We start from the raw sequence: 27,809 nt of genomic DNA, 5'->3' as shown, positions 1-27,809 counted from the left end.
GGCAAGTACTACAGTACATGTACCTGACAATGAATCAGTGGGCATGTACTACAGTACATGTACCTGACAATGAATCAGTGGGCAAGTACTACAGTACATGTACCTGGCAATGAATCAGTGGGCATGTACTACAGTACATGTACCTGACAATGAATCAGTGGGCATGTACTACAGTACATGTACCTGACAATGAATCAGTGGGCATGTACTTAGTCCATGTACCTAACAATGAATCAGTGGGCATGTACTTCAGTACATGTACCTGACAATGAATCAGTGGGCATGTACTACATGTACCTAACAATGAATCAGTGGGCATGTACTTCGGTACATGTACCTGACAATGAATCAGTGGGCATGTACAGTGGGCATGTACTACAGTACATGTACCTGACAATGAATCAGTGGGCATGTACTACAGTACATGTACCTGACAATGAATCAGTGGGCATGTACTACAGTACATGTACCTGACAATGAATCAGTGGGCATGTACTTCAGTACATGTACCTGACAATGAATCAGTGGGCAAGTACTACAGTACATGTACCTGACAATGAATCAGTGGGCATGTACTACAGTACATGTACCTGACAATGAATCAGTGGGCAAGTACTACAGTACATGTACCTGGCAATGAATCAGTGGGCATGTACTACAGTACATGTACCTGACAATGAATCAGTGGGCATGTACTACAGTACATGTACCTGACAATGAATCAGTGGGCATGTACTTAGTCCATGTACCTAACAATGAATCAGTGGGCATGTACTTCAGTACATGTACCTGACAATGAATCAGTGGGCATGTACTACATGTACCTAACAATGAATCAGTGGGCATGTACTTCGGTACATGTACCTGACAATGAATCAGTGGGCATGTACAGTGGGCATGTACTACAGTACATGTACCTGACAATGAATCAGTGGGCATGTACTACAGTACATGTACCTGACAATGAATCAGTGGGCATGTACTACAGTACATGTACCTGACAATGAATCAGTGGGCATGTACTACAGTACATGTACCTGACAATGAATCAGTGGGCATGTACTACAGTACATGTACCTGACAATGAATCAGTGGGTAAGTACTACAGTACATGTACCTGGCAATGAATCAGTGGGCATGTACTACAGTACATGTACCTGACAATGAATCAGTGGGCATGTACTACAGTACATGTACCTGACAATGAATCAGTGGGCATGTACTTAGTCCATGTACCTAACAATGAATCAGTGGGCATGTACTACAGTACATGTACCTTGGTAGAACTTAAAATGTAATCAATATTGCAGTAAAAATAAATCAGATTAATTTGTTTTATCTACTTATTCAGAACATGTTATCTCGATTTTTGTCAAAACTGCATCAAGTGCACCAAAAGGTGACACTTATCTTGACTTACTGTATCTATACAAATTGATCTATATGACTTACTATATACAGACTAATCTATATGATTTACTGTATCTTATATAAATTTATTTGGGCATATTTTAAACAAGAATTCTACAGAATTACATGTCTTGCTGATGTTCATAATATAAAAAAAAGCCACTTTTTCGGTGCACTGTGATCAACATAAACCAAGTTTCACTGATCTATGATTTATGGTTTGTGTAACCATAAAGCCGAAGTTGATGTGATCGCTGCTGTTGGAAAAGTAATACGTAATACCTATATCTCGCTTAAAGTTGTATTTCATAAAAGCAAAACAAAAATTAAATTTTAATTTTAGCTTTATAAATTTGAATTGTTTTTTAAACATGCATTTAGATGCACATTTCTAGATGTAATTATCAATGAAGTTCATTGATGTAGGACTTATAATTTGTGACAAATTGAGGCAAACATTTCTAGATGTAATCATCAATGAAGTTTATTGATGTAGGACTTATAATTTGTGACAAATTGAGGCAAACATTTCTTTGCACTGGAAAAATAATACCTACAACTCGCAATGTTACTTCATAAAGGCAAGACAAAAAGTACTCTGTCAAATTAATGAATTGTGCCAGCCCGAAAGTGGTAAGTACTGTCAAATCCCAACCTGAGAAACACAAATCTCAGTGCCAGCCCGAAAGTGGTAAGTACTGTCAAATCCCAACCTGAGAAACACAAATCTCAGTGCCAGCACCTTCTGGTTCTAACAGGCTGCTATTGTTTCAAGTTAAATACATCTTTTTGCCTGCCTTATCTTTCAGTGTGAGAGAGTAAACAACTGTAACTCATTCCTCTGATTTATGGAATATTCCAGAAGTACTCATTTCCTTCATCAGGATCATTTCAAATAATTACAGCATATAATGACACCACTAGAGCACACTGATTTATTAATCATCAGCTACTGGATGTCAAACATTTGGTAATTCTGACATTAGTCATAGAGAGGAAACCTGCCACATTTTTCCATTAGTAATAAGGGATCTTTTATACGCACCATCCCACAGAGAGGATAGCACATACCACAACCTTTAATAAAGAAAAACTTTAGTTAAACCCTAGTTTCAAAATTCAACCCGTGAAAATTAACACTAAGTTTAGTTAATCTACAAACCTGTAACACATTTGGATAAAGTTACAATTAAGTGAAAAATGAGTCTGTGACTTTGAAATGGTGAAATACCCTCTAAAAATAAGACTAAAACTCAACTCCATAACTGTTACTTCACAGACACACGCGTGTTTTTTAAAATATGAGAAATGCATTTTGTGATATTAAAAACACCAGGATGACCAAAAACACTTCAAATGTACAGAAATTGATAACCTAAACAATAAAATCTAAGTAAAATCTAATTTAAGTTATCAAAAAGGGTTATAATAGTAAAAAATATCGGTTAGTGTTTAAACTAGGGTATGTCCCTTTAAACACAAACAGGCTTGCAGAAAGTATTCGCCTGCTCGCCAAATGAGAGTGAAAATTTGGACGGATGAATTAAAAAATTCAATTATCAATCCGACGGGCGATCTAGGTTTTTTTTCTGACCGACTGTAATTTTTTTTTTTTTGCATTGAATCTGCGACTCCACGTCAGAATTCCAAACCGTTCAAACACATGGTTCAGAATGATGACAAAATACACAATGATACATGTACCATATTGCCAATAGACTACTACGGAGTTCCAAACTGCGCAGGGGTGATATTCCAGAGATGAGTTATAGTGAAAACGGAACTGTGCCAAAACAGCCCCAAAACGAAAATGGAACCAAACTTATACCAAACAGCTTATATAAGGTTTTGAGAGCAGAATGATGCAAATACATGGTAAAAATGTGTCAGGTTAGAATATTTTCCCTGAACATCTATATACCACTGGTATATATATTGCATCACAACTGTATAACAAATAAAAGTGTATTTATTTATTGTCAATGGATAATAGTATTTGCACAAATAATCAATGTCACATATTACTACCAAACACACCCACAGCTGCTTTTACTCTGTAAATATTTGATGGTGCACGTCAAACTTTGATACAGAACTCTCTTCTTTGGTACTATGCAACCTGATTTGGTGTAATGCACTCTGCACAACTGACACACAAACACATTTATCAGTGCAGGAGCTTTTGAGGGAAATCTATTTACAGGTCGACCTAGTTTCTCAATATTGAATACACATATTTGATAGAGGAAATTTCAAGAATTATAACTTTCATTCCAGTCTTTCTGTAAACTATGACCTGCCTAACGTGAATCTACTGACATGGTAAGTGTGTGTAACAATTGTAATACATCTCTGTTGAACTCGTCTGTCTAAATTACTGTGGGTAAAAAAACACTGGCGTTCACCTCTCCTGATAAACACCATTACAGCATTCCCAGTTTGCACAGTTACATGTCGAAGGAGGAGCTACAAACTGCACCATTGTGTGTCGAGTCTTGACGTATCTTACAAGTTCAAATTAAACAGGACTGGTTATACCATAGTGCATCAAGAGGTACCGTATGGAAGATGTTGCCATTTAACTTTTAAAATTGGTGTAATTTTTCAGACTATCTTGTTAATTTTTCAAGCAGTCTGCTAAGCTTAGATAAAAGACATAAATGAATGAATATTTAATAACACCTCAAAACGGCTATTGCGTGCTTATGTGAATTTTTTTTTTTACATCGCATTTGCTTTTCATTTAATTTTAATAGAAAAAATAAAACAAAAGCATTTTGGGGAGTATTACATCTGTTCTGTCTCAATACATATATAGATTTCGGTTGTTTGCAGGTAGCTACATACTTAGTATAATTTTACATGTTGTAAGACATTATCTCAATACCTTGTTTTCAGACTACAGTTAGTGAAAGAAACATTTCTTTGTTGCTCCCTTTTTCAGAAATATTATAAATCAAAATTTGCAGTTGTAAATTGTTTAAACAACCTTCTAGTTACAGAGGAAATAAGAATATATGTCTACAAATATAAATTTGTAATCAGTTACTGATTACTAGAATCAAAGTGCCTGATCACTAATCATAGTGCCTGATCACTAGAGTTACAGTGCCTGATCACTAGCCACAGTAGCTGATCACTAGTTACATAGCGGCTGATCACTACAGTTATAGTGGCTGATCACTAGTTTTACAGTGGCTGATCACTAGAGTTACAGTGGCTGATCACTAGTTACAGTGGCTGATCTCTAATTACAGCAGCTAATCAATAGAGTTACAGTGGCTAATCACTAGAGTTACAGTATCTGATCACTAGAGTTACAGTGGCTGATCACTAGAGTTACTACGGCTGATCACTAGAGTTACAGTAGCTGATCACTAGAGATAGTGGCTAATCACTAGTTCCAGTGACTGATCACTAGTGTTACAGTGGCTGATCACTAGAGTTACAGTGGCTGATCACTAGAGTTACATTGGCTGATCACTAGTTCCAGTATCTGATCACTAGTTATAGCGGCTGATCACTAGTTAGTGGCTAATCACTAGAGTTACAGCGGCTGATCACTAGAGTTAGTGGCTGATCACTAGTCACAATAGCTGATCACTGGAGTTACAGCAGTTGATCACTATTTACAGCGGCTGAACACTAGAGTTAGTGGTTGATCACTAGTTATAGTGGCTGATCACTAGAGTCACAATGGCTGATCACTAGAGTTACAGCAGTTGATCACTATTTACAGTGGCTAATCACTAGAGTTACAGCGGCTGATCACTAGAGTTAGTGGCTGATCACTAGAGTGAGCTAATCACTAGAGTTACAGCGGCTGATCACTAGAGTTAGTGGCTGATCACTAGTCACAATAGCTGATCACTGGAGTTACAGCAGTTGATCACTATTTACAGCGGCTGGACACTAGAGTTAGTGGTTGATCACTAGTTATAGTGGCTGATCACTAGAGTCACAATGGCTGATCACTAGAGTTACAGCAGTTGATCACTATTTACAGTGGCTAATCACTAGTTATAGTGGCTGATCACTAGAGTGACAATGGCTGATCACTAGAGTTAGAGTGGCTGATTACTAGAGTTAGAGTGGCTGATCACTAGAGTTACAGTGGCCGATCACTAGAGTCACAATGGCTGATCACTAGAGTCACAGTGGCTGATATATGTAATGTCAATAACTCAAAGTGACAAAACTGTCTTTACATTCACTGTCCTATCTCGTGACACCACAGGGTGTCAAATTACCATCATCACTGAATGCAAATGAAATAATAACAGTAGTACCAGTAATCAACTCTGTACTAAAACCTGCAGACATACTCAGGCAACTAACTCAATAACCATGATGAAAATTTTGTGTGGAATCAGAGCCTGTGTCTGTTTTACAAACACCCACTGCAACATGATATGTCAGATAATCAGACACAAGTTGGCGCTTCACTAAAACAACATACTGCTCCACTGCAGTGACACAAGAACACAAAAGAACTTTGGTTGAAAACAAATATTTATAGCGTAATTACTTTTCTTTGTATTTGATTGAATAAATGTTTAATGACATCAAAGAAAGGGGTATGTACTGCCTTAAACGGCAAAGTGCATATAAAATTCATTGCTGCTTATCGGTTAGGTCCGATACATCTGCTGCCATTTGATGACAGATGTGTCAGACTACTGATCAATATGAGCAGCTTAAGTCAATATGTGGGGCAGTGGCTTTCTCATTTGTTAGACTAAGAAAAGGAACGTTTACAGTAATCAACCACCCAAAACAGGCTATTCCTGCCAAAAAGCAACACGGTTGTACCATACTTAAATTTGAATTGTTTTCATTTCTTAGGATATTTAACAAGCTCCATAAGTTTCAAACAGCTAGGGTGACCCTTTCCAATATAAAATCCTATCCTGGCTATGCTCGTGCTGAGATACATAGAATTGTTTTTGTAGAAAATACTGAATGTTTTTATGGCTGATACCTCTGATATGTTGTATTCTTTGGTGGGGTCTATTGCCTGAAGGGGGGGGGGGGGGGGGGGGGGGTTATCACCCAACAGCTAATCATTTGAAGAGCCAGGGATTATCACCCAACAGCTCATCATTTGAAGAGCCAGGGGTTATCACCCAACAGCTCATCATTTGAAGAGCCAGGGGTTATCACCCAACAGCTCATCATTTGAAGAGCCAGGGGTTATCACCCAACAGCTAATCATTTGAAGAGCCAGGGGATATCACCCAACAGCTAATCATTCGAAGAGCCAGGGGTTATCACCCAACAGCCAATCATTCGAAGAGTCAGGAGTTATCGCCCAACAGCTAATCATTTGAAGAACCAGGGGTTATCACCCAACAGCCAATCATTCGAAGAGTCAGGGGTTATCACCCAACAGCCAATCATTCGAAGAGTCAGGGGATATCACCCAACAGCTAATCATTTGAAGAGCCAGGGGTTATCACCCAACAGCCAATCATTTGAAGAGTCAGGAGTTATCGCCCAACAGCTAATCATTTGAAGAGCCAGGGGTTATCACCGAACAGCTAATTATTTGAAGAGACTGGGGTTATCACCCCACAGCTAATCATTTGAAGAGCCAGGGGTTATTACCCAATCATTTAACAATGCACTCAACACATTTTATTTAAGCTTATATGGTGTCAGACATATGGTTAAGAACCACAGAGATATTAAGAGAGGAAACCCGCTGTCGCCACTTTATGGACTACTCTTTTTCGATAAGCAGCAAGGGATCTTTTATATGCACCATCCCACAAACATGATAGTACATACCACAGCCTTTGTTACACCAGTTGTGGAGCATTAGTTGGAATGAGAAATAGCCCAATGGGTCTACTGACGGATCGATCCTAGACCGACCGTGCATCAAGTGAAGGCTTTACCACTGGGCTACATCCTGCCCCTTCTTTGTTAGGAATGAAAATGGCATAGGTCTTGAAAATATGTAATTAAAAAACACACAATGTTACCAAAGGACTGTAGGAATGATTTATTTAATGCACTCAACACATTTTAGTTGAACGTTGGACATATGGTTATGGACCCCATAGATAATTAGCAGGATAAATGGCTTAAAATTACAAATCTTACAAACATTGATGTCTTGCCTGATAGTAGTATATGGTATATGAGTATATTAATTTCATTTATCTTTCAGGATAAACATTTGACCATGAAGTTCAGGGCAGTGCCACAAGACCCGACAAAACAAACCATCCTAATCGAATGGCCAAACGTCAAAGAGAAAATTGACAATCTCTGTGTGGTTATCTGCACTGAAGAAAGCGGGGATGCCATTTTCATGTTTGTCTCCCTTCCTTCAGCTGGAGACAGCCTTGACATTCCTCTACATATTGACTTGTCATCAAAACCATTCAAAGTGTATGTGTATGGGATGCAGGGAACACACTGTCATTACTTGTTCAGTGTATGTGCAAGTGCAGTAAAAAACCTGGTTACAAATAAAACAGGCAAGTTCACAGATGCAGGCATACACATTCACATTTACATAGAAACATAGACGAGTATCAATCATTTACAATGAAAAGTTAAAACTTTGTTTTGATTAATGACACCACTAGAGTACTTTGATTTATTAATCATTGACTATTAAATGTCAAACATTTGTTAATGCTGACATTCAGTTTTGAGAAAACCTGCTACATATTTCCATTACCAACATTAAATCTTTTATGTGCATTTTCAAACAGACATGGCAGCATATATCATGGGCTTTGATATGCCACTCATAAGGTTCAGGAAAAAACCCTATCAGAGAATGGGTCCAATGAAGAGATTCAATTCTTCAACCCAAACACCTCAGATGAGTACTCTACCAACTGAGCAAAACCCTGCCCCCCCCCCCACCATTTATAAATAAATTAGCAATATAGGATAAAAACCCTTATAGTAAATGTAGAGTCGAGCAGTAGGTAAGAGTTTTGAAGGAACTTTGTTTAAGTGGCCTTTCACCAACAAACATAAAACTTTGTTTTCTTTACTGACACCACTACAGCACAGTGATTAATGAATCATCGACTGCAGGATGTTAAATGTATTTGATCACAGTGATTAATGAATCATCGACTGCAGGATGTTAAATGTATTTGATCACAGTGATTAATGAATCATCGACTGCAGGATGTTAAATGTATTTGATCACAGTGATTAATGAATTATCGACTGCAGGATGTTAAATGTAATTTGATAACTGACTAAGAGGTAAAATACGGTATGTATACTTTACATCTTGCTTGTGATGTGATAATATATTTGACATACATAAATTGTGGGGCAAGATTTAGCTCAGCCGGTTGAGTGCTCACTTGAAATAGACTAAAACTCGACTCCATAACTGTTATATCTCAGATGCACGTGTGTTTAATAAAAAAAAAAAATGCATTTTTCAGAGTGTAAAGAAAGTAACTGGAGGCTACATATGGAAACACACAACATAGAGCATATGAGTTTTACTTCAACTAAAATCAACAAAGTAGGTTTTTCTATTGATCATTTTTATTATATAAACAAAAACTGCCATTTCGTTTTGTATTGGTCAAAATATTGTGGAATTAACATTTGTACCCATCTTAGTCAGGGCAAAATGTTGGCTAAGCCATTATCATGAAAACTATAAAATTAACAAATTTGTGTAATTCAGACCATTGATGGGCAAAACCAGGTGATATGACTGGTCTCACTGGCAAGTAAAAACATTAATTTGTGTCATTCAGAACATTGACGGGCAAAACCAGGTGACATCACTGGTAAGCGTGTGCCGGGTGAACTCTAGAAAAATTGTGACATGCGCATCTATTGATTACCGGTACTCCATGATAATTATTTTATTTTTAGGATCAGTTCCGTCTTTTAGTCTATCATCAACAAGTGTCTGACTTTTTGATGTTAACACCTGTGTCTACGGACACACCTGTCCCAAAGGTTCTCCACGATGTGTTGGTGGTGATCAAACAGCCGGCAGACAAACCCCTCAATGAAATGTTCATCAAGGGAACCGCCTCCACCTCTTCCATGAAACTGGCCCTTGACACATTGTCGCCGGGCAAGGTGGCAGTCCGCATGTACGTGCTGGAGAAAGTGCACCTTGAGCCGGGGGTGTGGATTTACAAGAAGACACTGTCGTCGGAGGAGAAGGCTGTCACATGGCCCTCACAGACAGCCGGTGCAGCGGCGGCGCCCCCAGCACCACTCAGACTGCCAGGTCTGTACACACAAATATTATAATACATGGGGGACTAATACATATGATACACCTTATACCAGCCTAAACACTCTGACTATAAGAGAGCAAGACGGACATTTGTACAGTTATAATGCTCTTTCACGGTCAATAAGACGCTTGTTCTGTTTAATGGAGCGCATTGATTAATTAATCATCGGCTATTGGATGTCAAATATTTAGTAATTCTAAACTTGTAGTCATCAGAGGAAACCACCTACATTTTTTCTAATGTAGAAAGGGATCTTTTATATGCACTTTCCCACACACAGGAAAGCACATAGCACGGCTTTTGTCGTACTGGTTAAAACAAGAAAAATCCCAATCAGCTGAATGGATCCACTGAGGTGATTTGATCCTGTGATGCAAGCATTCAACCGACTGAGCTAAATCCCGGCCCCTTTCATGGTCAAAGACAAGTCTATATGAAAACTGTTCAATCAGTTCACGGTCAAAGACAAGTCTATATGAAAACTGTTTAATCAGTTCACGATCAAAGACAAGTCTATATGAAAATTGTTGAATCAGTTCACGATCAAAGACAAGTCTATATGAAAACTGTTCAATCAGTTCACGGTCAAAGACAAGTCTATATGAAAACTGTTCAATCAGTTCACGGTCAAAGACAAGTCTATATGACAACTGTTCAATCAGTTCACGGTCAAAGACAAGTCTATATGAAAACTGTTCAATCAGTTCACGGTCAAAGACAAGTCTATATGACAACTGTTCAATCAGTTCACGGTCAAAGACAAGTCTATATGAAAACTGTTCAATCAGTTCACAGTCAAAGACAAGTATATGAAAATTGTTCAATCAGTTCACGGTCAAAGACAACTCTATATCAAAATTGTTCAATCAGTTCACGGTCAAAGACAAGTCTATATCAAAATTGTTCAATCAGTTCACGGTCAAAGACAAGTCTATATCAAAATTGTTCAATCAGTTCACGGTCAAAGACAACTATATATCAAAATTGTTCAATCAGTTCACGGTCAAAGACAACTCTATATCAAAATTGTTTAATCAGGGTCTACCACACAGCAGTCAAAGTTTCTTGCTCCATTACAACAATAATCCTATGTTTGGGATGTTTTTGTCAAGAGTTACGTAACGTTTTCTTGGGGGCAGGACATTCCGCAGAGGTAGTTACAGGTTTATACTGGGGCTTTTCCCCATCATCATATTTTGTGGCACAAATAATGAAGTGCTTCATCTTCTCGTGTAAATACCAATAAAATAGTATATTAGTTGTGTGTACAAGACTGCCAGCCTGAATTAAAAAAAGAGTCAACTTTATTGTCAGTGCATGAAGATCACGGATGTAGAACTAGAAGTGAAGTAAATTCTCTGTATTGGACTTAATGGAGTGAACTATTTACTGGTATCAGGGGTGTGGAAGTATCACAATTTGTGAATCGTCCCAGGACAAGTGGTCTGTCTAAACATGCTTGTCTCGATTCAAATGCTACTTATCCGTATTTTAATAACATAAACTTGAACTTTTAAGACAATTCAAGAAATAAAATACAACTGTTGAGGAATTCAATTTCATGACACCAAAGAAAAATCAATTCTGCATTACTAGTGCAGTTAGAGTTTAAAATTTAAATAAAATCATTGTTGACCTAGTTCTTTTTCCAAGGGGGCAATGAGATAATTATATACTTCATTAAACAAAACATCCAACCTGATTTAACAAAAGTGGCACACACATCTCATTGAATGGATGTTTGCAGCACACAGTGCAGTACAGTTCTGTTGTCTGTTTTGGAACATGACAGGCACTACCAAAATGGAGTTAACTATTTACTTGCATGTTATTTACTTTAAGTTAGTACTACCTTTTTAGTAGTAGTGCTAGGAGATAAATAACATCAAGTGTCAGTGTTACAAATTTATCCAGGTTTTAAACAAAGAGACTGACAAGTTGTTAACACTAATCGAATGAACATGGCACACATGGCACACGTGGCACAAGTGTAACACCATGAAGAATAGCAAAATTAATTGATGCTCAAGGATACATTGAAAAAAACTATAAAAAAATTATCCTTTTTTTCGCATTTGTCCACAGGCAAGCAGAATTTAAAAATTACTAATTTCACATGGTGTTTTTGTCAGTAATTTCAGTTTGACTTAACAAAGAAGAAGGAAATGTTTTATTTAACGACGCACTCAACACATTTTATTTACGGTTATATGGCGTCAGACATGGTTAAGGACCACACAGATGTTGAGAGAGAAACCCGCTGTCGCCACTTCATGGGCTACTCTTTTCGATTAGCAGCAAGCAAGCTTTTATATGCACCATCCCATACAGGATAGCACATACCACAGCCTTTGATGTACCAGTCGTGGTGCACTGGATGGAGCGAGAAATAGCACAATGGGCCCACTGACGGGGATCGATCCCAAACCGACCGCACATCAAGCAAGTGCTGTACCACCGGGCTACGATGAATAAAGGTGGGGGGTTTTGCAAAAAGTAAAATGTTCTATTTTAATGTGTAATTTTTAAAAACAACTCATACACTGATCAGGACCCGTGCTTATAAAAACGAAGTCCAGAATCAATCTCCAATAACGTACAATCTGTATGGTGTTGCCATGACTTACACGCCTCAGACGCTATGAGAGTCTCTAGTCTAAAAGTTTTATAAGCACCAGCCCTGGTATTCTTTCTGTTTCAGATATGACAAAACGTGACTTGATGCTCTTGATGCAAAAAGCCAACAGCTTTGTGGCAAGAGACAAACAGATGTACGTTCTCATACACCTGTACCGGAACAAGCCTCCGTCATATTTTAATAATATTTTACACAAGTGTCGAGGAATCATGGAGAAATACCGCAAGGACTTCAATGGGGACCCAGCATCCTGCATCAACGGAACCATCGACGGCTTGTTCTTCAGTGCCTCACTCGATCGGCAGACACAAAGACCACCCAATTTTTCTTACTTTGGTGCACAGCGTCTTCACATTCCAGTGCAGCTGATTCTCCACGAGAACACCAACATGTACTTTGCAGACTTCTACTGCCACAACACGTGTCACTACGTCACGGTAGTCGTTACGGAGGCGTGGTCTCACACAGACTACTTCTGTAGAAACAAGCTGCTCATCCTCAACCCGTACGACAATCCCTTCATCGTGAAGAGGTACAACCACTTTCTTCAGAAATACATTGTGTACGTGACGCTGTCTGTACTAGTCGAGGTGTTTTACACAGAGGACATCAATGTACTGCTTCTCATGAATATGTATCCCTCAAATGTCTTCTTCACACAAGTTACCACAAGGGGAAAAGGAGAAAGCCTACTCTATGGTATTCCGAAAAATAAAAACTGCAAAATTTGTTCTTTGACGTGAAGCAAAACTTCGTCTTCACCTGGAAAGACGAGTGATCACTCCCACTATCCTCTACACTTATCTGGAAAGGCGAGTGATCACTCGAGCTTTCCTCTACACTTATCTGGAAAGCTGCAAATTGATCGCCTTGCAATAAAAATGAAATTTCATGTAATTGTTCGCCTGGCTTAATTTAAGGAGAGTGAAGACTCCAGCTAAACAACAAACTGATGACAAAAACTCTTTGTGATATTCTGATTACGTTATGTGCCATAGAGATGATTAAACTATTTATATATTTATTACAGGCCACTTTTTTCATTCAAGTAATAAATGTAGGACATCATTTACATGAACATTATGCATTATGGGTTATGCATAAAAGGAAAGGGGTTCAAGAATTTATTTTAAATTTGTTTAGTGATTCTGTTACAACACTGGTGACTTGTGACCGAAACAAAATACAGAAAATATACATATCATAATATGATTAGTACTACACGTACATATCTTTTAATGAGTTACAATTGCTAATAATAATTTTTTATGTTGGGTTTACTATTTTTTATTAGTCAAATTGAAACAAATGGGTAGGGTCAGTTGTTATTTGTGAAAAAAGTCACTACCACAGAAATATAATAATATATTCCTAGGGAAAGAGGCACTTGTTTTACGAAACCTCACTACACCTGTCTGATTATGAGGATGTCCAAGACTTCTATTAGAAGTTGTGTTTACAGCGGGGTTCCTGGCATAGGTTACACATCCATTATGGGAGTCATTAATAAAACATCCCTTTCATGGGCTTGTATGTCTCAATGACCCAGAGAACTATGCCAGAAGGAGTTTTCACTCCTTTTACGGATACCCAAGCTGGATTGATAGTAAGGGTGAGGTAACCTAATGGAAACCTCGAGAACAGTCCGAGGTATTGGGTTGCACAACACACTCTAACAACCACAATACCATATACAGCCTCGAGAAAAGGCCAAGGTATTGGGTCCCACAACACACTCTAACAGACCACAATACCATATACAACCTCGAGAAAAGTCCGAGGTATTGGGTCGCACAACACACTAACAGACCACAATACCATATAAAGCCTCGAGAAAAGCCTGAGGTATTGGGTCGCACAACACACTCTAACAGACCACAATACCATATACAGCCTCGAGAAAAGTCAGAGGTATTGGGTCGCACAACACACTCTAACAGACCACAATACCATATACAGCTATTATGACTACACTTTTTTATACTCTTCAAAAAAAGAAAAAAGAAACTGAAAATGTTGACACATCTACTAAATTAAGTAGTCCAAATAGTGATATTTATTTTGCATAGATAATGTGTGTTGAATGCAAGCGCAGTATACAGGGGCCTCCCCCAGAAAGAAAATGGGTTTGACAATCCTACAGTAATGATAGTTTTGTCAAACAGTTAACATAAATAACATAAATGTGCAAACCAATTTGATTATGGCACCATACCCGTATTACCCTCTGGCAGAAACCCTCAACAGGTAGATGGTTTGGTGTTTACATCATTGTGCAATCATTTATACATTAATTCATAGTTATTTTCATGCTTATATCCAATAAAGGTTCAAGCATGCTCTCCTAGGCACACATCTTATCTATCTGGACTGTCTTTTGTTAGTGAGTGAGATGTCAGTGTAGTGGCTTTACACCTACTCATCGAGTCATTAAAACTCATTCTGGGTGGGAGCCAGTACCAGGCCGTGAACCCTGTACCTACCAGCCTTATGTTTGATGGCTTAACCACTACACCACCGAGGCAGGTTATTTAAATATGCGTGATTTCAATTTATACTGTTTACTGTAGCCGGCTTCGGAGGTGCAGTAGTTAAGTCATCGGACTATAGGCCTGTAGGTAGGTACAGAACTCGCAGACTGGTACCGGCTCCAACCCAGAGTGAGTTCTTATGGGCTCATTAAGGCCACTACACCCTCTTCTCTCTCACTAACCAATTAACAACTAACCCACTGTCCTGGACAGACAGCCCAGACAGCTGAGGTGTGTGCCCAGGACAGCGTGCTTGAACCTTAAATTGATATAAGCACAAAAATAAGTTGAAATTAAATGTTTCATTTAACATCTACCAGCTTAACACTAACAATATAGTGTAGACAACATCAGCAGGGGTCTAACCAATCACAACCAACCTCTACTGGTCTGGTAATGATTTGACCAGATAGCTATTCCCAGATTGGCATGCTTGAGCCATAACGTTGTATAAGCCAATTATCAGATATGTAGAGTATTTCTATTTTTAAAATGGCCAATTTAAAGAAAATACTTATACCTAAAATATAGTAAATGTGGTAATCATACTATATAAAATTAAGCAGTTGGCTGAATAGGGTGAGCCCTGCTAAAGTAGACATTAGTTAAACGGTCAATCCACCTCAAATCAACCATTTTCATAGCTGCCCACGCACATTGGTTTCAGATTCAATTGAAATTTGTATAAAATATTCCTCAGTCATCCACATGAATAAATCCAAAATTTGTGCTCTGTATTCCAAGTAGTTTTTGAGATATGACAATTTTGCTAACTGTGGTAGGTGTTAAATTTAGCTCATAAATATTCATTATCATTTTGGTACTATATTTCAAGTCCCATATCTGAGGAAACAATGTCCACAGAGACATGAAATGTATTATGAGCACTAACAAGATTATGAAGGTCGATATATTGCAGCCTGGTAGTTCCCAGTAGTTAAACTGAATGTCTACAGACATCTGATAAATCTTTAAAATGTCATTTTATCTTACGCACAGCCATTTTGGAGACAATAAAACATTGTCTTACACTCATTACACACATTTACCCTTCTTTCTCTGTCAAGTCCACCCCAATTGCTACATAAATCTTAAATATATCAAGATTAGCAAAATTATCATTTTTCACAAACTACTTAGAATACAGAGCCCATATTTCAGATTTATGCATGTAGATGACTGAGGAATATTTGATACAAATTTCAAAAGAATCTAAAACCAATGTATCATTTGTTGATTTGAAATGGAATGACCCTAACATGAAAATAAAATGAAAGCATGCTCACTCACCTATAGATAGTGTATATAGCAAGAACCGCGTTACGTCTCACATAGGAATGTCTGTGTTCGAGACACTGGCGGATGGCTGGCATGAGGGGTTCAACAAGTTCCGGCTCTTTCAGCTTGCACAGGAACCTTAGGGTTGATCCACGAATAAACTCATTTGGATGTTGCAGATCCTGTCAACAAAGAACAGACCTGCATGTATGGAGCCATGTAAACTCAGATTAACTCTATGACCTGCATGTATGGAGCCATGTAAACTCAGATTAACTCTATGACCTGCATGTATGGAGCCATGTAAACTCAGATTAACTCAATGACCTGCATGTATGGAGCCATATAACTCTGATTACCTCTATGACCTGCATGTATGGAGCCATATGAACTCGAATTACCTCTATGACCTGCATGTATGGAGCCATATAAACTCAGATTAACTCTATGACCTGCATGTATGGAGCCATGTAAACTCAGATTAACTCTATGACCTGCATGTATGGAGCCATGTAAACTCAGATTAACTCAATGACCTGCATGTATGGAGCCATATAACTCTGATTACCTCTATGACCTGCATGTATGGAGCCATATGAACTCGAATTACCTCTATGACCTGCATGTATGGAGCCATATGAACTCGAATTACCTCTATGACCTGCATGTATGGAGCCATATAAACTCAGATTAACTCTATGACCTGCATGTATGGACCCATATAACTCTGATTACCTCTATGACCTGCATGTATGGACCCATATAACTCTGATTACCTCTATGACCTGCATGTATGGAGCCATATAACTCTGATTACCTCTATGACCTGCATGTATGGAGCCATATGAACTCGAATTACCTCTATGACCTGCATGTATGGAGCCATATGAACTCGAATTACCTCTATGACCTGCATGTATGGAGCCATATAAACTCAGATTACTCTATGACCTGCATGTATGGACCCATATAACTCTGATTACCTCTATGACCTGCATGTATGGACCCATATAACTCTGATTACCTCTATGACCTGCATGTATGGAGCCATATAACTCTGATTACCTCTATGACCTGCATGTATGGACCCATATAACTCTGATTACCTCTATGACCTGCATGTATGGAGCCATATAAACTCAGATTACCTCTATGACCTGCATGTATGGAGCCATATGAACTCGAATTACCCTCTATGAACTGCATGTATGGAGCCATATAACTCTGATTACCTCTATGACCTGCATGTATGGAGCCATATAATTCGGATTACCTCTATGACCTGCATGTATGGAGCCATATAACTCTGATTACCTCTATGACCTGCATGTATGGAGCCATATGAACTCGAATTACCTCTATGACCTGCATGTATGGAGCCATATAAACTAGGATTACCTCTATGACCTGCATGTATGGAGCCATATAAACTAGGATTACCTCTATGACCTGCATGTATGGAGCCATATAAACTAGGATTACCTCTATGACCTGCATGTATGGAGCCATATAAACTAGGATTACCTCTATGACCTGCATGTATGGAGCCATATAAACTAGGATTACCTCTATGACCTGCATGTATGGAGCCATATAAACTCGGATTACCTCTATGACCTGCATGTATTACCAGTCTGAGTATGCATGATTGTACATGTACTATATTTGACAGGAAATAAGCCCAGGGGACCAAGACAACTCATTGTGAGCTTAGCATGGGCTGAGCTTATTCCCAGACACGGGGCCAGTTTTGTTAAAAAAAAACCACAAACAAATAAAAAACAAATATTAATAATTAAATGAACCAGGAAGAAAGCAAAAAACTTTCAGTACCACATCTATTAATAATTACAGTGTTCCATATGATATTAATAATAAATAATAATGATTATTACTTTATTTAAAATTTTACTAGTATCTAATTATCAGAAACACATTTACCATCTATGTTACAATTACTTACCAGTACTGTATATTTACATCAAAGTTTAATGCTGAGATGACTTACAACAGCAGCAATTATTGTAGACATGATTTGTTTCAGAATAAGGTATTTGCCTAATTAGCATTAACAGTGGCCCAGTGTGGACTTTAGAAATAGACATTTGTTTTAGGTCGGACAATGTTACACACTGTTAAATCTCACTGATGGTAATATATGGTTTTATACATTAGTGTTTATTTGTTTGTTACAGTGTTCTTACAAGAGGTACGACTTTTTAAATGAATTTTGCACAAACTTGCATTTTCATTTTATTTGCGTGATGAGGGGACGAAGTGAGAGGTGGGCTTATTTACGAATAAGGGCCTAATGTCTTAAATGCTGTCAAAAAGGAGGGGGGCTTATTCAAAGACATGGCCAAATATGGTAATATCAGAGCTTTCAATCAGAAATACCCAACCAGACAACCCATATACAGAGCTGATTTTAAAACAGGGAAAATGAGGGAAGTCATTAATTGATCCCCTAGTTAACTTAGATTATAGTGAGCCATTTAAGACATTACCATATCAATAACGTACCATATGCAAAACGTTTGTTTTGTTTAACAACACCACTAGAGCACATTGATTTATTAATCACCATCAGTATAGCAGATGTCAAACATTTGACATACAGAGAGGAAACCCACTACATTTTTCCATTAGTAACAAAGAATCTTTTATAAAGCAGTCTCTCACAGACAGGATAGCACATACCAGTCTTTAACATACCAGTCATGGAGCATTGGCTGGAACGGAAAATAGCCCAATGGGGCCACCGACAGGGACAATACCATATATGTGTTCACAAGCTAAGGGGAGCTAGTCTCATGGGAGTCATAGTGATTGCTCCCCTTAACCGAATCCTGATCAAAATTCACTTTTCTGTCTAAGTCCGGAGAACAGGAACTGACCTTGCGGTACGCGTCACACACGAGGATGAGCTCCTGCAGCAGCTTGCCGTCTGCCGTGTACTTGGGCACAACCTCCCAGAAGATGAGCAGCAGCTTCTTGATCGTGTGGTCCTGCATGGGCATCACGAAGCGGATTATTGTCATTAGCAGTGACGGCATCTTCTCCCCGTTGAGAATCATCTGTATCGTCTTCTTCAGAGCCTCAATCTTCGACTTGGCATCACCCTTCTCTGTATAAATACAACTCTGCTTTACCAATGGAGGAAGGAATTAGACTACAAACAAACCTCAAAGGAATGGAAAGGGGCTCAATGTATCCAACTATTATTTTTATCACCAACGTTCAACAAAAAGAAAACATTTTTTGTTTCACATAATACTAAAGTAAAAAAAACATCCCAAGAGAAATCCATTTTCCGTGATTCTAGCAGTATCTTACAGCCATGGGATAAGTGATTTTACAAATTTACTAGCCATGACAGTGTTCAAGATTAACGGTATCCCGATATCCCGGGGATACCAGAATTTAATTTTGGATACCAGACTTCAAGAACCCAGTATCCCACTGGGATACCATATAATACTAAATTCTCAGGTGGGATACCAGATTTTGAAATGTTAGTATTCAACTGGGATACTGCCCAAAAATTTTAAATCTCGAACACTGCATGATTAAAAATTCACTAGACCTACTTTTCTTTAAGTTAATACAATTTTACTAATTTAACAGTAATAATTGGATATGTCACTTAAAGAAGGAGATAGAGCTTAAAAACACTAACATTGAATGGTGGTAGTAGGGGAAGGATATTCTATTTACAAAATAGACTTAACTGCAGCATTTGACAAAAGCAATTTCACTAGCCATCGGGCATGGCAATAGTAGTTACATGGTTCACCACTAAAATTCAAGGCCTTTTCAAGGCTTTTTCAAGTCAGCAAAAACCCTTTTCAAGGCTCCTTACATATGCGACTTGAGTGCACTTTCGCCCATTTTAGATAAATCCAACGTTTTCTTGCAACATGAACACACCGCCTTTCTATTGTCCACTTTGCATTCTCTAACCCAGTCATATTCGGATAACCACTAGCGGTTAAAAACAGTTTTCCCAATTTTTACAAGTAGTACCTAATTTTGAAACAGGAAAACTGGCTTCTGTTGCCGCCATTTGCATACATGTTTTCGGCACGGAAATTACCGACTGTCAAAGGGAAATAACTCTTTATTTCATACCGTGCAAAACAATTTCGTCATCGATTTTAAAGTAATTTTTCATAGCTAACAACTGTTTATTTGTGGATTATTATTTTTAAATATATCAAATAATATTAATAATAAGTTTATTAAAATATATAATTCACTACATATGATTATCTACTAAATTTAAGGGCTTTTCAAGGCCAAACTACAATATTCAAGACCTTTTCAAGACTGCACCTCAAATTCAAGGCCTTTTCAAGCCTGTGCGAACCTTGAGTTATTATCACTAGCCATGGGAGTGGGACTACCATAATCTAGAAGCCCTGTCTTAAAAACAAAAAACCCACACAACCCCAAATTCAGTGCCTGCTACTAAGAACTATTTAGAAGCAATTAAATAAACACAGGAAAAATGGTGACAGAAGAGACTTACCTAATTCTTGTCGTAACTGCATCTCTGACAGAGGTTCCGCATCCATGGGAACATTGATCAACGTGTAACATGGCTGATCGGCAACAGACATCTTCGAACTGGAGATCTGCAAAACAACATTCCTCACATTAAGGTAGATAGTCATGTATTATAAACATAACATTGGCAAACCTGTTACTTTTAGTGCTTTCCCTAGCTTGTTTTAGCATGGTGCAGCACCATGACTCAATAGTCTAGCACCATCTTGCCTTAATTAGCACCATGCTGCCCTGAGATTAAACAAGCCTTTTTCAGCAATTAATTCTAAAATTGCTTTTATAAAACACCCCAAAAGGTATTATTAATTAATAAAATATGCCTTTTATATCTTTTGCCATTCATTTATTAAAGCAAGCACATAAATTACATTAATGTTTATTTCAATTGATTTTGTGTATTTTTAATGAAAAACAAGTGCCCCAAAAATGGTGAAAATGCCTCAAAAGTGTTTGGTCTACGATGCCATGCCAAATTTCTAGGGAAATCACTAACTTTATACACATATACTGTAATTATAGCAAAATTAAAGCAGCAGCATTAAACATCCAAATAAATCTATTAGGATTCGTGTGAAGTATTTCTGAAAATTTATTAAATCTAATAATCAGTTTTTAAACTACATTACAAAACAAAAATAATAACGCAAAAATAGTCTGGTTTTCAAGCTTCAGCCAGAACTAGCTTTTAAAGTGTATTACACATTCGTATCCATGTAGTCTTACAAATGTAGTGGGTTATCGAGACCAATCTGGCCTTAAGTCAATCGATTGTTAACCCGTTTCTATGAACCAAAATAGCCCCAAAAAGAACAGAACGTAAAGTGGAAGCTCAATATTGCTTTGCCAAAATTCTTACTACATCGTATTCCTATGATGGTTTGCTGAGAACCTTGATTTTAATAAAAATGATCTGCACTTTCTCAATGTAACTGTGCTATGGCAACATCCATATGAATGTCAATAAACAAAATCTGAAAGTACCTCGGTGTGCAGTTTATAAAGCTAAATGAAACATGTCAAACTTAAGTTGGTAGGTACTGGATTCTAATCAATGTGAGTTTCAACAACTAACCATTAAACCGCTATCCTGGACAGATAGCCGAAATGTGTGCTCAGGTCAGTTTGCTTGAACCTTAATTGAATAGGCTACTACATGCATGAAAATGAAGTTAAATTATACAAGATCATGAACATGGAACCACCCTACCTAAAAATTATTAGTAAAATAATGTATTAAATATGTGGAACTGGACACCATGCTACTGCATTGGTTATTTCTTCCAATAAAAAGCAAAGGTATTTTATATGGACTAATACATGTACATACCACAGACATTTATAAATAAACACTTTTGGTAAAGTTCTTGTTTAAAAATAAGTTTGGATTAAGAGGATTCTTGCAGATTGCTTTCAGGAGAATCCACATGGATTCTTGTGAAAATCGACAAATGTTTGCTCTGAATCAGCTCTTAAAATAAGCTGTAATCACGGAGTAGTAGGTTATGTCACTTATGTGGTATTTCTCAGTCTTAATCAAATTTCAGTTACTAATACTAATCTAGTTTTCAATTATTTTTTTTACAAATATCAATTAACATAGACTCGGTTAATATTTTCTATGTGATCATCAGTTGATTCCAACCCATCAACTTTCAATGACACAACTTGTTAGAATTATATGAACACAAGAAAGATTTTAATTATTATAAGTACCATGCAACTATTGTCCTACAAATGACTATTTTTACTTTTAAAATATATTTAATATTTCTTTTTCTTTATGTACAAGTAATTTAAACAAACACCAAACCCAGGCCCTAATCTAGAAGTGAAAAAGTAGTTCTAAGCGAGTCCTCCCTCTCCAGAAGAAAGGGGGATGTCCTGACGTCTGTTGTGCAATTTTGTTTTTGAAATCGGATTAGGTCCAAAATATACTGTCAAAAAAGAAACGCATAGGTGATAGGGAAAGAAGAAAAGTATTTGATTTTACAAAATATAATTTTTTTGTACAATGTTGCTGAATGACCATGTTTGTTAATGTTCCTGGAATGGGACAGCATGACCAAATGCACCCTAAAACAAATTTAACGCACATTGTGCGACAATTGCAGGAAATCGGATTAAAATGGTCAAATTTTGGCGAATGCACGTGAAACTCGGGGAAAAGATTGGGGTAGTGATGGGTATTTAAAACTGCAATGCTCGCAATGATGCCTCATTTACATTTCGACGTAGACGAGTTACAAGATGCCAAGACTAAACCTGTCGAATCGAAACATTGCAATAGGCCGCCTCCAGTTAGGTGAATCACAGTCAGCAGTCGCATGCCACATGAACGTCCATCAAAGCACCATTTTACGTCTATGGCAGTTTCAATCAATGAAGACCGGCCCAGAAGTGGAAGACCTCGCATAACAACTGCAGCACAAGATCGCTACATCCGGGTTCTGCACTTGCGTCACCGAACTGCCCAAGCAACGAACCTGGTTTGAGAAGGGTGTCTGCACAAACCATTCAGAACCGACTTCGAGAAGCTGGTTTACGGGCTAGGAGACCATTTGTTGGCCCCATCCTGCGACGTCAACACTGACATTTACGTGTTCGCAGGTGCACGAATGTACAGGGGTGGAACTTGGAAAACTGGCAGCGAGTATGGTTCAGCGATGAGTCACGTATCCTTCTACAGCGACATGATGGACGACAATGTGTTTACAGACGCCGCAATGAACGTTTTGCCAACAACTGCGTCGCCCAAGTTGACAGATTCAGTGGATGGAGTGTCATGATGTGGGGAGCCATCTCATACACCAGCAGAAGTAAACTTGTGTGTGTACAAGGAAACCTGACAGCCAAATGCGACCAATGTCCTGTTTGGAAGACTTAAATATTAAAAAATAATGGTGTTAGGTGCCCAAATAATATATTTGCGCAAGCTTCTTTAGAGTTATAACATATGAGCCATTATTAATATTTGCATTGCATTAATTTATTATTTATACACATTAAAATAGTGCTTGTTGTTCACTTATCTTAATTTGCCAACATCCATTATTATTTTTTGGGCCACCATATTTTTTGGCGAGTTTCGAGCCCTGTGTACACTATCGGGATGAAATTCTTCGCTGTCACATGCTTCCCATTTTGGATCGACAGAGAGAACTCTTTCAGCAGGAAAATGCCAGGCTGCATATGGCATGTGTAACAATAGATTTCCTACAGAATGAGAACATTAATGTGCTGCCATGGCCATCAAGATCGCCAGATCTCAACCCCATTGAACATCTATGGGACGAACTGGACAGACGTGTACGCCAGCGTGACCCGGAGCCTCAGACGCTTCCGCAACTGTCACATGCACTGCAGGAAGAATGGGCTAAGATTCCACGTGCCCGGATTCAGACTCATTCAGGCTATGCCAAAGAGATGTCGCAGTGATTGCTTCTGCTGATGGCCATACAAGGTACTGATTTCAGCGCCCTCATGCGATATTGTTTGGTGATGAAAATGCCTCCACTGCCGTCAGTCCATAGCAAGAACATTGTCACATACTCGTGTCAAATTTGACTGATACGATCATAAATAACAAAATTATCCCACTTTGTATTAAACAGATCATTTCATGAATATTTTGCCTATGCGTTTATTTTTTGACTGATTATATTATGCAATTTCGACTTCTCACTACTGCTAATAACTTGGCGACTTGAACTAACCTTCGGCAAAGAAAACATTCATTTCACCAGCTAGATTAGGGCCTGCAAACCCAACATATTTATATCAGTTCCATCATCTAAACAGATGGAACAATTAACTATGGATGTTTATAACTGATCATTACATCAATGGATTGCTAGTCAATTCGTACCCAAGTCAATTTGTACCTAATTTGGTTGTTTCGTACCCTGGTTATTTCGGACCAATGAAAAAAGTCATTTTGTACCCTTAGTAACCCTACTCATTTCATACCATAACGTATACTGGTAGTCATTTTGTACCATAACAAAAGTTTATAATGACAGATGTAATATCAGCCTGGTAGTGTTTTTGTTTTTTTACAAAATAACATTACATTAAGATGTAAGCACCAGTACCCTTAGTAACCCTACTCATTTCATACCATAACGTATACTGGTAGTCATTTTGTACCATAACAAAAGTTTATAATGACAGATGTAATATCAGCCTGGTAGTGTTTTTGTTTTTTTACAAAATAACATTACATTAAGATGTAAGCACCAGTACCCTTAGTAACCCTACTCATTTCATACCATAACGTATACTGGTAGTCATTTTGTACCATAACAAAAGTTTATAATGACAGACGTAATATCAGCCTGGTAGTGTTTTTTTGTTTTTTTTACAAAATAACATTACATTAAGATGTAAGCACCACCTGCAACTGAATAAAAATAATAATAAAGATGCAAATATTCTGCCATTTCGTACCATAGTCAATTGGTAGCTGGAAAATGGTTCAAATTAATTATTATCATAATTATTAAAACATAAATTTATATAAAAAGTGATGATGTCTTGTTAAAGTAGATATTTGGTAGATATATTTTCCCATACAGGTATATATGCAAGTAATCTATTTGCTTGCTATATACTGGTACGAAATGACTTTTCACAATGGTACTAAATGACTAGGGTACGAAATGAGTATGGTATGAAGTGAAGCGACTATCATTATGATTCCATCAATTCAATGACAGTAGAGTCAAACCATCAAGTTTCAATTACAACTGATCATTAGAATATCACTATCCTCTAAAATTATTATTATTTATTTAATAAAAAATATGATAAAGGGGATACGGGAAGAACCATAACTCAACAGGCAGACAACATCTGATGAATACGCGAATCATGAACGAAAAATTAAACCTTACGGAATTTCAAACATAACGGAATTAGGAGCATTTATGATATATTTGTGTACACGGCAAAAATGATGGTGCTGAAAGTGTCTGTCGTCGATCTCAGTAAATATATGTAATTGGATAAGCGGCACTCGTACACCTTTTTCATAAATAGAGACAACGTATATACAACCATACTTACACTTACTACCTAAAAAACAAATTCTGTAACTTGTCAACTAAAAAGACGTGGCCGATAAAAGTAGTGCCACCTATAACGGAAGTTACTAACAACTTATATTTCCGGATACCTCGGCCACGTTCGGATGAAGTTCCACGAATCAAACCTCGGAATGTGAGATTCCAGTCGGTCTTTCCAGAAACAAGAATCAGAGTTTATTATCAGTGCACACAAAGTGCATCAGTGTAAAACGTTTTATCTTTGTATAATAAATAATTTCCTACGTAACTCATATGTAAAATGCTTGACTTTTTTGGTAAGTACATTGGTAAAAGTTACAGATTATTGATATCCTCTTGACTTCAGCTATAGCCTAGTCAAACAACCGATGATTTTTTTTTAATAGAATTTCTAATTGGGTGAAAACAATACAAAATAATTTCGCTATTAACAATTACTTTCCTATTTAGGCCTACTGATGAACTGTTATCATTTAAATATAGCAGGACATTTTATTGATTCTCTCGGTCCTGTCAGTCCTGAATAAAGAAACTACTGAAAGTACAAGATCAATTTCATACATAAACTGACGATCAAAAGAAAGTGCAGAGTATTAAAAACAACACAAAACACAAGTTGATGCAAATGTTATATTTTCAAAGTATAATAATTTGGCGATAAATAAACACGAGTATACTGCACAACAGCACTAGGGGTGAAATGTGCGATTTCATTATTTTTATTAATAAACGCAATACACGTTCATGGAAGGTTAGATAGGTTCCAATATTGTTCGTTATAATGCAATCAATAACGAATAGTCGCACATTGCTGCGTTTGGGCGATGCCGCACGTGAAAAATGAGTTTATTCATCAAATTTATACTGCACGAGAAACATGATACTCGTGCACATAAGGGTATAAAAAAGAGTGCCATTGCTTAGAACAAGCCTCAGTCAACAGTAAAACACCAGAGAACATGGCAAGGCTAACTGCTGAAGAAAGAGAGAAAGCTATTGGTACAGTGCAGGTGGGTGCGAGTTACGCTTATGTGGCAAGAATCCTGAATTGCACAAAATTGACGACCACCGGGTTAATACAGCGTTACAGGGTGACTGGCAGGACTGCAGACAGACCACGAAGTGGAAGACCCCGCGTCACAACCTCCAACGAGGACCGCCATCTCCGTATCTTACACTTACGTAACAGATTCCTCACGGTGACGTCATCTGCAGCGACTGGCCTTGGACACATCAGTCGTCACACTGTATGTCGTCGACTACGACAGCATGGTATCAGGGTCTATCGGCCATTCAGAGGGATGACATTGACGAGGCAACATCGCCTTCGACGTTTACGTTGGGCACGTCAGTTTCAACGTTGGCAACATCGGTTCCAGTTATTCAGAGCTGATGGCAGGACTCGGATATACCGACGTGCAGGAGAGAGAACAGCTCCGTGCTGTGTTCAGGAGACTGAACCGTTTGGTGGTGGATCTGTGATGGTTTGGGGCGGCATCTGTGGCAAACGGCGGACAGACCTTATTGTCATTGACGGAAATCTTAACGCACACCGTTACATCAACCAAATTTTACGTCCCGTCCTGTTACCGTTCTTGCAACACCATCCTAGTCTCTGTTTCAACAGGACAATGCCAGACCTCACACAGCTCGTGTGGTGCAACAGTTCTTCGCCGCAAACAATGTCAATGTTTTGCCATGGCCAGCCCGTTCACTTGATCTGTCACCGATAGAACATTTGTGGGATCATCTTGGCCAGAAATCATCTTGGCCAGCGAATTCGACGTCGTCCTAACCCTCCAATGAACAGGGATCAGTTGGTACAGGCATTGAGGCAGGAGTGGAGGGCAATACCTGATGTCGTCATTAGGCGCTTAACAAACTCTGTCCGACGTCGGGTCCATGCTTGCATACTTGCACATGGTGGACATACACGCTATTGAAACATGTTCTTTGTGGTCAAATGTATTCACCTTCGTTATGAGTGGTCATTTATGAAATCGCACATTTCACCCCTAGTGCTGTTGTGCACTGTGATATTATCATTTTATGGGTTTTACGGAGTATACTC

The 27,809-nt window shown here is 38.0% G+C and overlaps 2 protein-coding genes across 4 annotated transcripts in view; one reads left to right on the top strand and one right to left on the bottom strand.

Annotated features, from left to right (window-relative positions):
- Positions 1-27,809, bottom strand: part of LOC121371785 (coatomer subunit beta-like) — a 66,590-nt gene that overhangs the window by 25,912 nt on the left and 12,869 nt on the right. For 2 of the 3 annotated variants that reach the window (XM_041497926.1, XM_041497929.1), the window contains exons 1-4: positions 25,740-25,832; positions 20,638-20,743; positions 19,004-19,233; positions 16,119-16,288 (exon numbers count right to left, since the gene is read on the bottom strand). In XM_041497926.1, coding sequence (XP_041353860.1) covers positions 16,119-16,288; positions 19,004-19,233; positions 20,638-20,728 — 491 coding nt within the window. In that variant the 5' untranslated portion in view covers positions 20,729-20,743; positions 25,740-25,832. Of the gene's footprint in view, positions 1-16,118; positions 16,289-19,003; positions 19,234-20,637; positions 20,744-25,739; positions 25,833-27,809 lie in introns of those variants that run through there. The other variant, XM_041497928.1, reaches the window with a different exon arrangement.
- Positions 3,619-13,319, top strand: LOC121371787. The gene is made up of 5 exons (XM_041497933.1): positions 3,619-3,732; positions 7,586-7,898; positions 8,838-8,920; positions 9,283-9,649; positions 12,361-13,319. The coding sequence occupies exons 1-5, from the start codon at positions 3,730-3,732 to the stop codon at positions 13,038-13,040; spliced, it is 1,446 nt and encodes a 481-aa protein (XP_041353867.1). The 5' UTR covers positions 3,619-3,729; the 3' UTR covers positions 13,041-13,319.

This window comes from Gigantopelta aegis, chromosome 4 (assembly GCF_016097555.1).
Source record: "Gigantopelta aegis isolate Gae_Host chromosome 4, Gae_host_genome, whole genome shotgun sequence".
NCBI lineage: Eukaryota > Metazoa > Mollusca > Gastropoda > Neomphalida > Peltospiridae > Gigantopelta > Gigantopelta aegis.
The sequence above is the reverse complement of the archived record's forward strand: the minus strand, read 5'-3'. Positions and strand labels throughout refer to the sequence as shown.